The sequence below is a fragment of the Notechis scutatus genome, chromosome 3, assembly GCF_049901735.1.
Source record: "Notechis scutatus isolate UNSWTSFEM ecotype Mainland chromosome 3, rNotScu1.2, whole genome shotgun sequence".
NCBI classification, from domain to species: Eukaryota; Metazoa; Chordata; class Lepidosauria; order Squamata; family Elapidae; genus Notechis; species Notechis scutatus.
In genome coordinates, this window is record NC_142011.1 from 69,862,935 (window position 1) to 69,879,579 (window position 16,645).

At 36.6% G+C, this 16,645-nt stretch overlaps 1 protein-coding gene across 1 annotated transcript in view; it reads left to right on the forward strand.

Annotated features, from left to right (window-relative positions):
• Window positions 1-16,645, forward strand: part of RAVER2 (ribonucleoprotein, PTB binding 2) — a 43,968-nt gene that overhangs the window by 25,128 nt on the left and 2,195 nt on the right. The window contains exons 6-13 of the mRNA XM_087960409.1: window positions 5-81; window positions 6,489-6,587; window positions 6,825-6,934; window positions 7,544-7,545; window positions 7,902-8,161; window positions 11,691-11,802; window positions 12,594-12,742; window positions 14,402-14,491. Of these exons, the coding sequence (XP_087816535.1) occupies window positions 5-81; window positions 6,489-6,587; window positions 6,825-6,934; window positions 7,544-7,545; window positions 7,902-8,161; window positions 11,691-11,802; window positions 12,594-12,742; window positions 14,402-14,491 (899 nt within the window). The remainder of the gene's footprint in view (window positions 1-4; window positions 82-6,488; window positions 6,588-6,824; window positions 6,935-7,543; window positions 7,546-7,901; window positions 8,162-11,690; window positions 11,803-12,593; window positions 12,743-14,401; window positions 14,492-16,645) is intronic.

Consider the following 16,645-nt stretch of genomic DNA (forward strand, 5'->3'; position numbering starts at 1 on the left):
ATAGTCCTAGGAGCTCCCATGAATGTGCCTCACCTTGTAAATCCATCAATCGGTCCAGCCTTTTTGCATTTGAATAATCAGGTATGTTTACAGATAACATATATGGGTGAAGCAGATGTGTGATAGGAGTTAGACTTTTAGTGTATTATCATAATAATAGCAATAGGAGGTAATTAGATTCTCCAATATGGAATGCTAAATTATTACAGTATTTATCTTGACTTCTTAATTGAAACATCTGTTTTATGTATTCTGAAATTTAATTTATAGAATTTGCTCGCCAGAGAGAAGAGACAAAACACGATCTTGATTTTCTTATTAAAGTAACAAATATAAGAAACGTGAGAAGTTGTTACAAACCAAACTGAATAATTGATTTATCTCTGTATTATATTTGTACTCTATTTAGCTTGAAGGAAAAAAAAAACATTGTGCATAACAGAAATCATGAGGTTATTATTTCAGTACCTTACTTGGATTTGACATACCTTATACCATAAATAACCTGTTTTGTTTTGCAGTAGAACAATAGAAAGGAAGATTTCTGATTAAAGAGATCTAAAAATCTGAAGTTAGCTATTATGATTATATTTTTTTCATAACACACTTGTGATACCTTCAGAGAAAGATTTTATTTTATACTTAAATACTACATTTTAGCTTCAAAATCTAAGAGACTGGTTTGGACAAAACTCAACAGCACTTTTTTGTGCGGCTGTTGATAAAAATAGGATCGTCAACGTCTGATGACGGATATGGCACAAGAAGTGTATGGTGTGTATGATTCTGTGTGTGTTTTGGATCCTTTCCTTGATTGAATCCTGTGGGTCAAGGAGCATCTGTAGTCGGCAAGCCTTGTTACAAATTGGACTGAAATGTGAAAAGGCTATTATGGATGATTTATACATTCTCATAACATACTGAAGGAGGCAGCTAGGCCCCTGGGGGAGCCATGGATCATTATCCCTGTAGGAAGGAGGAAGAGGCGGAGAAAGAAGAACAGGAAGAGGAAGAGAGGATGCCGTGCTGGGGTTTTCTTTAGGCTGAGTAAGTTTCCACACAAGCCTTCAATTCCAAGTATATTTCTTACCAATGCAAGATCTCTGACTAACAAAATGGATGAATTAAGGCTACAGATTGCAAAGACTAAATTCATCAAGAACTGCTGTGTTTTGCTAATCACAGAAACTTGGCTTCATTCACTCATTCCAGATGCAGCTGTTGAGCTGAAAGGCTACATAGCTCACCGGGAGGACAGGAGTAGAGATTCTGGCAAGATCAAAGGGGGAGGTTTAAGCCTTTATGTGAACAAAAGCTGGTATATCAATACAAAGACTGTAGACAGCCACTGCTCCATGGATCTGGAGTATATGACACTTAAATGTAGACCCATATATCTTCCATGGGAATTCAGTGTGGTTTTGATTACTGCAGTCTATATCCCACCTGATGCCAATACTACCATAGCTTTTGGGATTCTTGTATAACATTGTTAGTAATCAGCAGAATAAGTATCCTGATGCTGTGCATATCATAGCGGGGGACTTTAATCAAGCTGATTTAAAAGAAGTGCTCCCTAAATTCTATCAGCATGTTAAGTGTGCTACTAGAAGAGCAAACATATTGGACAAAGTATATACCAACATCAAACATGGCTATAAGATTATACAATTATCACATTTGAGACAGACCATATGTCACTGCTTTTAGCACCAGCTTACATCCCTCTTAGGAGACAGGTTCTGCCTATAATAAAGACAGTGAAATCTTAGCCAGAAAATGCTTCCCAACAACTTCAGGATTGTTTTGAGAACACAAATTGGGACATCTTTTACCACCCTGACCTAGAGGTGCACACTGCAACTGTTCTGTGATATATCAAACACTGCACAGATACTATCACTGTGGATAAACGTATTAGGATCAATCCCAATCAGAAACCCTGGATGACCAAGGAAGTCCAGCACCTCTTGCATGACAGGACCAAGGCCTTTAGGTCTGGTGATGGGGCAAGATACAGTGTTGCCAGAGCTAATCTGAAGAAAGGTATTCAGAAGGCCAAGACTGATTATAAGAGGAAGATTGAGGATAATTTTTATAGCAATAACATGAGGCAGGTGTGGTGAGGGATTCAACAAATTACAAACCATCAACCAACCAATGTCACCCCTGCTGAGTGGGATACTTCATTGGCAGAGGAACTGAATCATTTCTTTGCTCGCTTTGAAGTGGAAACATCAGATAAAACACAACTACCAGCCAATTGTAGCCCCCACCTCATTGTGGAGGAACAGGAGTTGAGGAGCATTCTGATGGCTGTGGACCCTAGAAAGGCTGCCAGTCCTGACGGTATCTCTGGCCGAGTGCTTAAAGACTTTGCTGATCAGTTGGCTGGAGTCTTTACCAGGATCTTCAATCAGTCTTTATCCCAGTCCACTATTCCATCTTGTTTGAAGGCTTCCACCATTGTTCTGCTGCCAAAGAAGTTCCCTATCAATAACCTCAACAATTACAGACCAGTGGCACTCACTCCTATCATCATGAGGTGCTTTGAGAAATTGGTCTGCCAGCACATCATTTCTGGTCTTCTGCATACATTTGATAAACACCAGTTTGCATACAGAAAAAAATAGATCTACAGAGGATGCTATAGCCATCACTCTTCACACTGCTCTGACTCATCTAGAACAGCAGGAGGGCGATGTGAGGATGCTTTTTGTGGATTTTAGTTCTGTGTTTAACACAATTCTTTCACATAGACTATTGTCTAAACTTCTGGACCTTGGGCTTTCTAATTCAATCTGCCTTTGGATTATGGATTTCTTGTCTGGCCGCTCACAGAGGGTCAGATTAGGTAATCATACCTCTTCAGCCCTTATTCTTAACATGGTACACCACAGGGTTGCGTGTTGAGTCCCTTACTCTATACTCTTTATGTACTCTGTACTCTTTTTTTAAAAAAAATGTAGTTTATTAGTTTTTACAATTAAAACCAACCAACAATACATACACAAATGAACAAAAGAAAAAAAGAAAAGGAGAAAGGAGAGAAGAAAAGGAAAAATTTAGAGAAAAAAGAGAAAAAGAAAAAGAGAAAGAAAGAAAAAAGGAAAGGTTAAAAGCATTCTTATTTTTACAGTTTGCGTGTTGAGTCCCTTACTCTATACTCTTTATGTACTCTATACTCTTTATGTGCATGACTGCATTCCCGCTCACGTTAGTAATACTATTGCTAAATTTGCAGATGATATACAGTGGTGGGACTTATCTCCGGGGGGGATGAGTCTGCCTACTGAGATGAGGTGGACCGGTTGCTTTCATGGTGTGGAGACAACGACTTGGTCCTCAACACCAATAAGACCAAGGAGTTTATAATGGATTATAGAAGGAACAGATCAGACATCCAGCCCTTGCTTATCAATGGAGACCGAGTGGAGCAAGTGGCCAGTTTTAAGTTTCTGGGTGTTACCCTAAAAGAGGACCTGACCTGGGGTGCTCACATTGCAGGACTGGTCAAAAGGGCCCAGCAGAGATTATACTACTGAGGCTTCTCAGAAAACAACAACTGAATGAGAAACTGCTGGTGACCTTCTACCGCTGCACCATAGAGAGCATTTTAACATACTGCACCTCTGTATGGTTTGCCAATTGCACAGTGGCAGATAGGAAAGCACTCCAGAGGGTTAACGTCATTGCCCAGAAGATCACTGGTTGCCCTCTCCCCTCTTTGGAAGAGCTTTATAGCTCCCGCTGCCTTAAGAAAGTTCAAAACATTCTCAAAGATCCATCTCATCCTGGGAACCCTTTTTTTGAACTATTACCATCTGGCAGACAGTACAGAATAATAAAAACAAGGGCAAATAGGCTGAAAAACAGCTTCTATTCCAGGGCAGTAGCTCTTTTGAATTCTGCTGTATAGTGCAGTGTTGGTGTGGTGTCGGGGGGGTTTGGTGCAATATGTGGTGGGTGAAGGATGTGTGTTTGTGTTTATTTTCATGGTCATGGTCATGATGTGCGCTGAAGATGGTGTTTGATTTCGTTGTACGAGGTGCAATGACAATAAAGTAAACTAAACGAAAGAAGAAGAAGATACTTAAATACTGAAAAACTTGTTACTCAGATTTTTTTTGAACCCAGTGACTCCCCATAATTGGCCAAATAAATGCTTTACCACAGGGTTTCTTCATTTTAAAGTGTGTTTCAAATGTGCATGGGAAACCTGCTGCCCTTTCAGGTGGTATTGGAGTCAAACTCTTTACCAATCCCAAACAACAGACTCACTATTTCACACTTCTTCTTTTTTTTAAAGAGTAGACAAAGGGGGAAAAATAAATATTTTGAAAATCAAAATAGTTGATCTAATAATAAGTATTAGAATGAATTATCAATTAATACAGTAATGGATAAAATCTATTTTCTTAATCCTTATTAGCCAAGATGTAGAATAATCAATAACTAGAGCCAGTTTGGTCTAGTGGGTAAGGTGCCAGGGTAGACACTGGGAAAGTATGAGTTCTAGCCTTACCTTAGCCATGAAAGCAGCTGGGTGACTTTGGGCTAGCCACTCTTTCTCTCAGCCCAACCCACCTCACAAGGTTGTTATTGTGGAGAAAATAGGCGGGAAAAGTTGTGTTGGATATGTTTGCTGCCTTGAGTTATTTGTAAAAATAATAAAGATGGGGTACAGATACATGCATGCATACAAACAAACAAACAAAAATAAACTTATTTTCAAGATTATATAGTGACATAGTACATAATGTACTTACTTTATAATGTGGAAGATATATTTCCTTAGTCTCAAAGAGAGCCACTTATACACTGCATACCTTACTACCCCAAAGTTTGTCTTGCTGAATTTTGGCAGCAAAGTTTTCTTCTAGCATCATCTTTTGGGGATTAATTTAAAAAAAAAAAAGTAGTGGGGAAGAGAGCGGGATTCAAAGGACTCTAGGAAATGAAATGTTTCCCATGTAATCTTAAATCTTAAATCCATTGTCCTGCCACTTCTAGTAATGTCAAAGCACCAGAAAGCTACTAGGAGGCTGCTAGTTGGAAGTTGCAGTTTCTGGCATATACAGAGTTGTGCTGGTTTAAACTTTATAAAACAGGGATTATTTGATTATTTTAAATAATGGTTTGAATCTTTTGTTTGCTTATTTGCAGAATTTGGGAATATATAGTGTAGCTATCTTAAAAAGTAGATCCTCTCAAATTAGGCCCTTATTGTTTTCTTAGTAATACAGGTAGACCTTGACTTACAACCAAATTTTGAGCCCAAAATTTCCATTATGAAGCAAGGTTATTGTTAAGTGACTTGTGCCTCATGTTATGACTTTTTTTGCCACAGTTGTTAAGTGCATCACTGCTGGTGTTGAGCAAATCATGCAATTGTTAAGTGGTTTTGGCTATTGACTTTGTTGGAAACAATGCAACTGTCATAAATAGATTCAGAATCATGTGATCACACGACCATGGGGATGCAGCAATGATGATTAGTGTCAAAAACGGTCATAAATCACTTTTTTCGGCCCATTGTAACTTTGAATGGTCACTAAATGAATGGTTGTAAGTCAAGGCCTACCTGTAATACAGAAGTGGTTTGCATGGCCACCTTCTGGTTTATTTTTTCAACTGCCCAGTCTAACTTACAGACCTAGTATTTACTGGTAGTCTGCCATCTAAATAAAAAACAGGACTAACCCTATTTAAATTCTTATCCTGGACAAGGTTCAATCAGTTGCTGCCACTTGTTGAAAAACAACTAGTTTTAATTTTCAGTTATTTACATTTATATCCGTCCTTTGAAATAGGAAAGCACATCTGTAATATTACTTCTTCCTAATATTTGAAAATAACCAAGATCAAATCTGTAGTGGAAAACTTAAACAGCCATAATTTGATTGTTTTCATTAAGAGGAATGTGTTTACATTTTTTTTAAAAAAAATCACTTATAGGTTACATATTTTAGCAATAGCAATAGCACTTATATACTATTTCACAATGCTTTACAGCCCTCTATGTGGTTTACAGAGTCAGCATATTGTCCCCAACAATCTTGGTCTTCATTTTATCGACTTCAGAAGGATGGAAGGCTGAGTTAATCTTGAGCTGATGAGAATCGAACTGCTGGCAATTGGGAGAATTAGCCTGCAATCTGTATTCCAACCACTGTGCCACCATGCCTCCTACATTTTACCATATTTTAGAAAAGTAAAATGAAAAAGAGGAATGTGTTTTCAGAAGGAAAATTTAGTAGCTATCCCAAAGAGATAAGCAATGACCTATCTCAATAATTGTCATTTCACAAATATGTGATACATCGTTAATGTTGAAAGGAATTCTAAATTTTGAAGATTGAATCATATAGTTGGTGAAATATATATGTGAAATGATTTTTTATCTTTATCTCTTTCTCTTGCTTGAAATAATATTTGTTTCGTATGTATGTAACTCATATATAATTCTATTCCTTTCAATGTTACAGGGTCCTATTTTTGGAAATGCATCAAATTTATTGCTACAAAATTTGTCACATCTACATATGGTACCACTATCAAAGATTGAGAATATACAACCTAATTGTGTGAGTTAAATAATCTTGTACTTATAATTTAGGCCAAACTCCTGGATAAAATGAAGAATGAAAATATCTTGTAATTCATATTTTTGTTGCCAATAATAGTAGCAGTAGTAGTATTTCCTTTTTCTTTGTCTTCTGTTATCAGCTAATATGGTAAAACAATGTGTGCATTGGAAATCTTTGGAACAATTTTAATCAAATACATTTTAAAAAGTAATCTATAATTCTTTTTCTTTGTAGAAACCAAGTTTGCTTGGAGAGCCTCCAGCTATGTTGCTTCAAACAATGTTAGGAATGGGGCCTTTACCACAAGTGGCCACAGACATAGGGAGTCAAGGAGAACAATGCAAGTGACATTTTGTTTCCTATTATAGTAGTAGAAATTCACTTTGAAAATATAGGTAGTCCTACATACTGATGGCCTCATTTAGCAACCATTTAAAGTTATAACATTATTAAAAATTGCTCATATTTACAACTGTCACAGCATTTGATAGTCATGTGATAATTTTAGGGACACAATTTAGGGGTATAATTCAATATTAAATATCTTAATAGCCAGATATTTAATTATTTTTGCCCAGGGCAGAAACAGTGGCTTCACCTTTATACTTTATACATTTATTCAATTTGTATAGCCACCCATCTCAAACCAGTGACTCTGGGTGGTGAACAATCATAAAAACATTTTAAACCTTTAAAACATAATACAAAAAATAAAAATAAAATTGTATTATGTGTACTAATTTCACACACTATATTGTGCCCTCTTATTCATATTTATTTAAAAGTTACAATGTATTCAGTAGACTTTCTCTGAGATAAGTATGCCTTATTGTTGCAACACTGCAGAAATTTTAGACTTAAAATAAAATCTTTTTACTTTATATTTTTCTCTTCAGAAATTTGAAACAGAAGTTTAAAACTTACAGTGTTCTTTAAAATATAATTATCATTAGCAGTATTTCAAGAAACAAATGGTATGTGGATGTCATTTATTAATTAGTGATCAAACTAAATATTATTGTACATCTCAAAAAGACCAACATTGTTTTGAACTTAAAAAAAAATAGGATGACTGCTATCATCCAGAATTCCGTTCTTAGGGCAAATCACAACCATAATTTTCTTCAAAAATTGGTGTATAAAATGTGAACAATATGGCGTTCATATGCATTCTTCAATTGTCTTGTACAGTATTCAGTAAGTAAATATACTTCAATAATTTGTTGCAAATATGAACCTTAGTGCTTTTCATGTAGTGTACCCAGTGTTCTGTTCTATAACAGTTTTTTCTATTTATGGTTGATTCTGCAGTATCTCATCAAACTCCAACGACAGTGGCAGCAGGGATTGGCTTACTGCCATTCTTCCCAAACCAGCATGTAACTGGGCAAGCAGTGCCAAGGCAAGCTAACACCCAGGAGAAGTTGCCATCTTCACTGGAACTGACAGAAGGCACTGGCTCTGGGTCTCAAGCATATCTGCAGAGCTTAACAAATGTTGCTGCAGGAGGCTTTCAGGGAGGACAACTCCAGCCACAGAACCAGCCAAAGAATACCGACTCAAGCATTGGTGTAAGGAAACTGGATTCAGCTTTTTCCTTTCTCTCTTGCACTCACATTCATTAGTGTTGAGCCAGTAAGACATTTTGCAATTATCAGTGTTCAAATCTTAATTGCAAAAAGCATTTTCAAACAGATTATTACTTCTAAATTACAGTGAAAGACTAATGGTTTTTATTAATACGTAGAAAAGTAATGAAAAATGTTTCCTGTCATTTGCAATTAATTGCTCTATTTGCATTAAGTGTAGTTAAATATCAGGAAGATGAAATTTGCCTATCATGCTAAGCCATAATGCAGTCGCATGTTTTGGATGCAATTGAAAAAAGTCAGTTAAGTTTTACTCAATCTACTTTAGTGAAATAAATCACGACTAAGCATGACACCTAATGCCACCAAGTTTATTGCAGTTGATCTGAAGGAGAGTTCCCTCTTAAACCAAAATTTGAAACCTGAACAGCTTTACTTATGACAGGATTGATTTAAGATTATCTTCACAAGCCTAGAAATTTCTTCGCATTTATCTTTAAACTGGTACAATCCCAATAATGTAGGGCTTGGAAATATATTTTAAATCATGGTTTATCATTTTTAAAATTATGTACATAATTTGCATGTATGTGATTTACAAGGTAATTGCTGAATAATATGTTTATATTTCACTGACAAAATTGCAAACAGACCTGTGAAACTTTCGATTCTGCTTCTGTCTTCATTTTCAAGAAACATTTTCTGAGATAAAAGAGGCATGGTTTTCATCAATTTAGGGAATATTCATTCAAAAATACACACTTTTTTAAAATGTGGTTTTTCTTTTGTTTCATACTAATAGCTGTTTATTACTTTTTTCCTTCTGTCTTACATTTTCTACACACAAACATAATATTTATTACATTCATCTACACAATTTTTTATAAACTGTAATAATATGCATTTTGAGCTCATCCCATTGAGCTCAAATTAATATTTTCAGTTGCAGTTTCTGCCTTTTTAGTCTAAGTACCCAGAATTGCTCTCATTTCATATATCAAATTGCCCATTTCTAAGTACTCTCTGTTCAACCTGATAGGAAGAAATCTATTCTGAATTCCCTCTTCCTTCCTAAAACTAGTTTTTCTCCTGTTCACATAACGTTTGATGCTAATTTGGAGTTTATTAACAGTATTAACATCTCCACCTGTAATCAGTACTCAAATCAGCATACATTAACTTCATAGGTTAACTTCAGACCAACAATCAATACCCCAATCAAGAAACTGCCAAAGAGCCATCAGTAAACAGGCCAACCAATAGCACTAGCAATAGCACTTAGACTTATATATTGCTTCATAGAGCTTTACAGCCCTCTCTAAGTGGTTTACAGAATCAGCATTTCCCCCCCAACAATTTTGGGTCCTCATTTTACCCACCTCAGAAGGATGGAAAGCTGAGTCAACCTTGAGCCTGGTGGGATTTGAACTGCCAATTTGCAGATAGCCAACAGTCAGCAGAAGTAGCCTACGTACTGCACTCTAACCACTGCCCCACTGAGGCTCAAAGAATTTCTACTCACCCAGACAGGCAAGACACCAGAATATAAACTGATAGCAAACAGAACTCCTTATTAGCACTGATAATGTTGACCTAATTTGGGTAATGAAATGTCTGCAAGAAAACAAACAAACTCAGAGATCACAAAAGATCCTTCAATTTATTAAGAGTTTGGGGCAAATTCTGAAACATGTCAATCTTCTGGAAAATAGGGGGTCTTTTTAGGTTAGTACCAATAGTAACCGGCGCCTTGGGTACAATCTCCAAAGCATCTGGAGCACCACTTGAACAGCATGTGGTTCATGTCAATTGTAAAAGTCAACTTTATTTGGAGCAGTTTATATCCTGCACAAATAACATCTAGCAACATCTCTCTCTCCTGCAGTGAACTCAACAGTTAGATAAAAATGCCAATTCCAGTTTAAACATCTGACTGTGCGATGAACCATAGGCTTCCTCAATACCTGGAAATTTATCAGACCTGAATGCCCCAATTTTACAAAAACAAACCCCACCCTGCTTGGAACTGACTATATTCTTAGATGCTACCTTAATATTTCTTAGGTCCTTGGTTAGGACTTGAATTGTTAAATTTTAACCAGTCTTAGACTGTAAATATAACTGTAGATTACCCACACATAATTTATTAAATTATCATTGGGAAGAACTTGATGCATATGAAGATCTACCCCAATTAAAGAACTAGCAGCTGTGACTCCATGTTGTGAACAGATAATAATTTATTAATCCGCCCAGATCTCAAGGGCTCTGGGTGACAAACAAGCAAACAAACAAACTACAATCAAATAAAAGATGGCATGTACATGCCCATACATACATACTTGCTGTAATAAAGCAGGAGGACTATTCACACATTTTTGCTTCTTTCAATAAATACTCATTCTTTACAACAGACACGTTGCTGCCAGCATTTGTATTTAAAATGTCCATTTAGGTTCAGCGGAACTTCAGTTCATCCAGAATGACTTGTTCAGACTCCCATGCCATGTGTTTGTTTTGTACACATCTCTATTTTACAGTGTTGCATCATTTTTTGCAACAGCAGCGGTTATTCTCTTATATCAATTTTTCCTATCTTATTTTACTTAGCAAACTTTTTAATACTTTCCATTAGCATAATATCACACACATTTTGTAATGTAAGCTGTTTCAGGCAGCTTCCATTTTCTCTTTCCTATTCTGCTTTTTTATGTGGCATGACTTAACCTTAGTACCATATCAAATTTGTGTTATCTCCCTCTTCCTGTACATAGAGACAATGCTTTGATGTAGCTCAGAAGAGAGTTCATATACTTCCCTGTTTTCCTTTTAGTAGCTTGGTGGACAAAGATCTGTCTCCCAGCCTAGAGGTTAACTGGCTAATCTGGTTTTACCAGTCTGGTTTAAGGTTGTTTTAAGCAAAGATGATTGTGTAGTCATTCGTTCTGCCTTTAAGAAGGAAGGATTGTATTCTGTATGGGCTCCTAGACTAGTTTCCTTCAGTTGAAAATATCCAGCCTGCTATTCAGTAGAACAGGAAAGAATGCTACATTTTTGTAGTCTAAAGGAAGAGACATTCTCTGATTGTTGCATACCAACAATTCAGCTTGAAAGAGGGTTTGCCCTTCTGCCTTTCAAGCTTTTAAAGTTTGATGAAGACTTAGGGGGGAAAAATCATAAAAATCCAACAGGCATTTATGTTATATATGAGAATAGACAAATCAGTGTCATGGTTTTTCTATATATGCTTTACTTTTGTTTTCCTTTTATTTCTATCTCAGATATATATGCAAGAGCTTAAATAATAATGTATAATGTCTTTATAGCACAGATAAGGGTGTTTTTGTGTATCTGACACAGTAATTATGTGTTGCCCTTTAAAAAGAGTAGATAAATTTATAGCTAAATAAATTGTAATGACACTTCTAGTTAATAACGTGAGAAGTTTTCTAATGGAAAATCACTTCATACTTCAGTTGCAATTATGTGATGAAATATATCTATTTTATAGAATTGTTCCAAAAATCAAACCTCTCTACTTGGAGAACCTCCTAAGGAAATACACCTCAGCACAAATCCCTACTTGAATTTAGCAAGTGTTCTGCCTTCTGTGTGTCTTTCAGGTAAGCAGGGAGGGGCCAAAGAGATACTTGCAGATAATACAATTATATTGTTTGGTAAAATTTAAATCTGGAACTTGCCTTTAAGAACAGTTTACAATAAAAAGCTGTTATTGCTACTGCTGTTGCTGCTGATTGTCATACAATCCACTGCAGTATAGGCTAATTATTGACCATAATCTACCATATATGTCCAGTGGGTTGGTAGATATCTGTTTTACAATTCTCGGAATAGAGCTGAGAGATTTAAATTACAGTGGTATCTTGATACTCATTGTTAATTGGTTCCAGGAGGCTCAACGATTACTAAAAAGGACAAGTGCCAAACAAACCACATGATTTATCACGTTCACTTCCTGTCTGTCCCTTTTCCTATTTCAGCAACCTTCCCAGTATGGTCGACTTCCTGCCCTCCCTCTCTCCCTTTTGCAGCAACTTTCCCGGCGGGCTGACTTCCTGTCCGTTCTCCACAACTGTCCCCCTTTTCTAATCATACCAAACAAACAATGAATATTCGGACAACATTTTTGCTTCAAAATGCATCAAATACCAAATTTGATGAGTTTTGAAGCAGTAAAGTACTGAGATATCACTGTATGCTAAATAGTGCCTTATTTTATTTTGTTTTAAAAAGAATAGCTCTATGCCTTTGTTTTGCTATGAATTTACTTAATATTGTACTGTGTACATGTAGAGATTGTGTACCACTCTAAGGGTCTTTGGGGGAACCAAACGGATTTAAAACTATTTACACTTTGTTCCAATTATTAATAAATTATAATTTCTTCATTTAGGAGCAGTCCCCAACAAAGCTAATAATACTAAGCCACAATCTGTAGCTGCAAGTAACTCGATCAACAGCGTAAATGCTCAGGGAAACACACCACAGCATGCAGTGGAAAACTCTTTTAACTTCTCACGACAGTATAGCGATTACACACAGGTATGTGAGAGATATATAATGTCACCACAGCTGGTGACAATGTACGCTTCTTATGAAGGAATTAGTTCTCTAGACTGAAGATAATTGAGAACCATCAATCTGCAAGATTTGCAGAACAGATCAGATTCCCAGTGCTAACAACTGGAATACAAGTAAATAGTGATATTGTTGTCCTGGGGGGAAAAACATACTGTAACCATATGGTACTAACATCCAAAAAGAGTTCTGATAGTGAATTCATGTGAATAAGAAATGAAATGACCTGCAAATTAGAGGTCATTCATGGTATAGTGTGCCTATTTCTTTTAGTTGTCAAGAACTATTAGCTGTTAATTTAACAGCATCTCTCTGGGTAGTTTAGAAGAAGAAACAAAGTATGCAGGTAATTTATACAGATTCCAAATCCTGTTGCCAACAGCTATAACAAACTCGATTGTATGATTTAGAACAGGGCTGTCAAACTCCTGGCTCGCGGGCTGGATATGTCACATGCTGGCCACGCCCACACCCATTTTATCAAAGGGGGGGAAATTCTGATACATCACGTGATTCTGTCATGACAATGTTAGTTTGACACCCCTGATTTAGAAGCACAAAGAGGCAGAAGGTCTTCAAATGTGGTGGTACTACTGTTAGCACCCTTGGAATCAGCTCCAGAGCTACATCCGTCACTGCTTCTATAATAGTTTTCTGTCACTGATGTGTAACACAGCTGTGGCATGCATAAGAACATTGGTCAAAGGAGATGATTTGATGAGACAACATTTGAAATTATCTTCTTCTAATCCCAAAAGAAACCCAGGAAAGGCTCACTCTTATTTAATCTAGGCCACTGATTTTGGATTCTGGATATTTTAAATTTGTTGGGACGCCTTCTCCTTTGACCTATGAGCTAGCCAAGATTCCCAAACCACTTCTCAAACACACAACGGGTATTTGCATGATATGATATTATTTAAAAAGCATAAATTGCTGACTCTATAAAGTAACTCACAACATGCCGCTTAGGGAAAACCTGGTTTGATGAATCAAATAGAACATTGTGTTAAGAGCCAAATTTAATACAGGATTTTAAAAAAAGGCATAACATTAACCATAAGAACAGATCAAGCAACTCTTTCTTTGTGGAAGACTTTTTTTGTTGTTGTTCAACAGGATCTGGTTCTCAGAGACCTCTTGGACAAATCCCTGAAGTTTTCTTGGCAAGGTTTTTCAGAAGTGGTTTGCCATTGTCTCCTTTCTAGCGATGAGAGATAGAGACTGGCCCAAGGCACCAAGGCAGGACTAGAATGCATGGCCCCCAACTTCTAATCTTAACAACTATACTGTACTGTAAATTGAAGCTAGTATTCTCTAGTTAGCAAAGCCCCTAGAGAATGGCCTGCAAATTTGCAATGTATAAAAATAACCTGGCAGACTTGAAAATTATATTGGAAGTTTGATATCATTTGGCAAAAAAAGAATTTGTGGCTACAGTTTGATTATGTATTAATTTATATGGGATGTAATCTAAATATTACTTTTTTGCTTTAAATGAAACAAGACTGATGCTATAAAAATTGGATTAGCTGGTTTGCAAAACTTGTACTCTTTTGGTGAGAAACAATTGGCAAAATAATAGTTATCAAAAAAAATTGAAAATGCATTTGCCTTTTGTAGGATTCAGTCCAGCAGTGGTATCAGCAGTATGCTCAGGCATACCATAGCATTCAAACTAAAGTAGGAGACTTAGAAAACAGTGGCTCAGACGTAAGTTTGTTTCATTTGTTTATTTACTGGATTAATATCCTGCTTTTCATTTAGGAGCTAAAGATTATGCTTTTCACTTTTATAGTTATCTTATTAATATTATGATAATAATATAATAATATGATAATATTATTATCTTCAATGTGTTTGGATCAGAATTTATTCCTAGCAAATGAAAATAAATAATATTTCTTGAGTGCATCAAGGAAACTTATTATTTATCATTTTGTTACATCATTGAAAAAGTCTTTCAGCACCCTAAGGATATCTGTGCTGAAAAATGCCAGTTTGCAAATTAGCTGACGTTTTGCTGACTTGAAATTTTAGAAAGAAAAAAAAAGACAATTTCAGCCATGTCAACTTATGGAATTTAACAGGATTTTATGTGCAGATAATTTATGAATGAAAGGTATATAAAGAACAATTTGTCAATTATAGTATCTTTTTAAAAAAAATTAGATATCGTTTTGCTATTTTCATATTCAGATTTTATATATGCTCATAGAAGCAGCTTGTTGTTACTTTTTTTCTTCCTATTTATTACAACCAAATTCATCTGGACCAAATATTCCATAGGAGTGGAAAACCATTGGAGTCTAGCAGATCCATGTCCCCTGCCTCATTTCCAACCTGCTTCTCTTCGGATGATAGGAAATTGTTCAGAATTGGCTTCAGAATTTGGTGGGGAGGCAGGAGTAAAAAGATCTGATGCATTGCTTCTGCCAACTTCATAATTTTTGCCCTAGTCTAGAAAGAAATTTAATTCAGATAAGTTTTTTCCCCAGGGTGTGAGGTGGGAAGCTAAACTGTGTACTATTATAATTTACACATAAATAACACTTCAAGTTGCAAACTGTTTTCATTTTCTCAATGAAAGTTCATTTTCATTGATTTTTTTTCACATGATTTATCAGAAAACTGCCTTATATCGTATTGCCCATTGACTACTATCCAGAATTTCAGACTGGAGCCTTCCCCAACCCTACCCAAAGAAGCAACGAATTAGAGTTTAAACCTCTGTTTTTGTCCTATGAAGCAGCAGCAGCAGCATCTCTGCCCTGGGCAACATTTCTCGTCTCCTTGTAAGGGATTGTGCAAAGAGTAGCAGACTTGAATCTCCAGGGAATGTTTTTTGCAGTAGGGATGGGATGAAATTAACTTGTCCAGAGTTTGAGCTTATTCCACTTTCACAATTTGGATCAGGGATCAGATACCAGGCACCAGTTGGTAGCTTATCTGCCAATTTTGCATGACTTGCAGCTTCCAGAAACCCAGGGCTAATCCCTTGCAGAGTGAACTGAAATTCCAAAGTTGGGGTATAATTAAGAATGAATAGATTTCTAGTGAAACGTGTTGCAACAGATTCCTGGAAAAGCTTTGGAGCTTATATACAGTATATTTCTGTCATTTAGACTTTATTTTGTATTGTACTTTTCCTATCTATACTAAAACTCTCAAACTTTACATCCCTTCATTGGGGTGAAACAATTCATGCTTGAGAAACAAACATTTTTTTGAATCAATGTACCCTGAATGGGCTAACTTACAGAATGTATCCAAAATCTAGGACCCTGAACTGGGACTAAAATTTGGCAAGGTTGCATCTGCCTTTTGATTATACTTCCCAGAAACCCATAGGTTCCATGGCGCAAGGGAAGGCAGGATAAATGTATGTCTGCCTACTTTTTCTGCCTTCCTCTGGCCCTTGCACCCAATCAGCTGGCAGCAAGGCTGAATAGGTGAGCAGCCATTGGCTGCTATGGAACTGAAGCTTGAAATCTCTGAGGAAAAACAAGGGAGTGATTCATATGCCTGTTGGCAAGATAGAGTTGGCTAAGGGATGCCTATGGTCGCACGGATGAGTCCTATTCCTCTCTGGAGTAAAGGTGTCTTTGGGGGACAGAGTGAGGTAAAGGGTATCCATGGTTGCCTTACCTCCCCTCACTCCCCAGCAAAATGTCAGCAGTTCCATGGTGAAGAGGAAGAGGGCGAAAGGTGAACCCTTTTCCTCACTGGAGGGAGAAGGAATGTGGAGCAGGAATGCAGTTTTCCTTGAAGTTCACAGCTCCCTTTGTTTCCCCTTCCCCAGCAAAGTGGCAGGCAGTTCCATAGGAATAGGTCAGCTGAGGAAGAGGAGGAGACTGCTTATAGTAT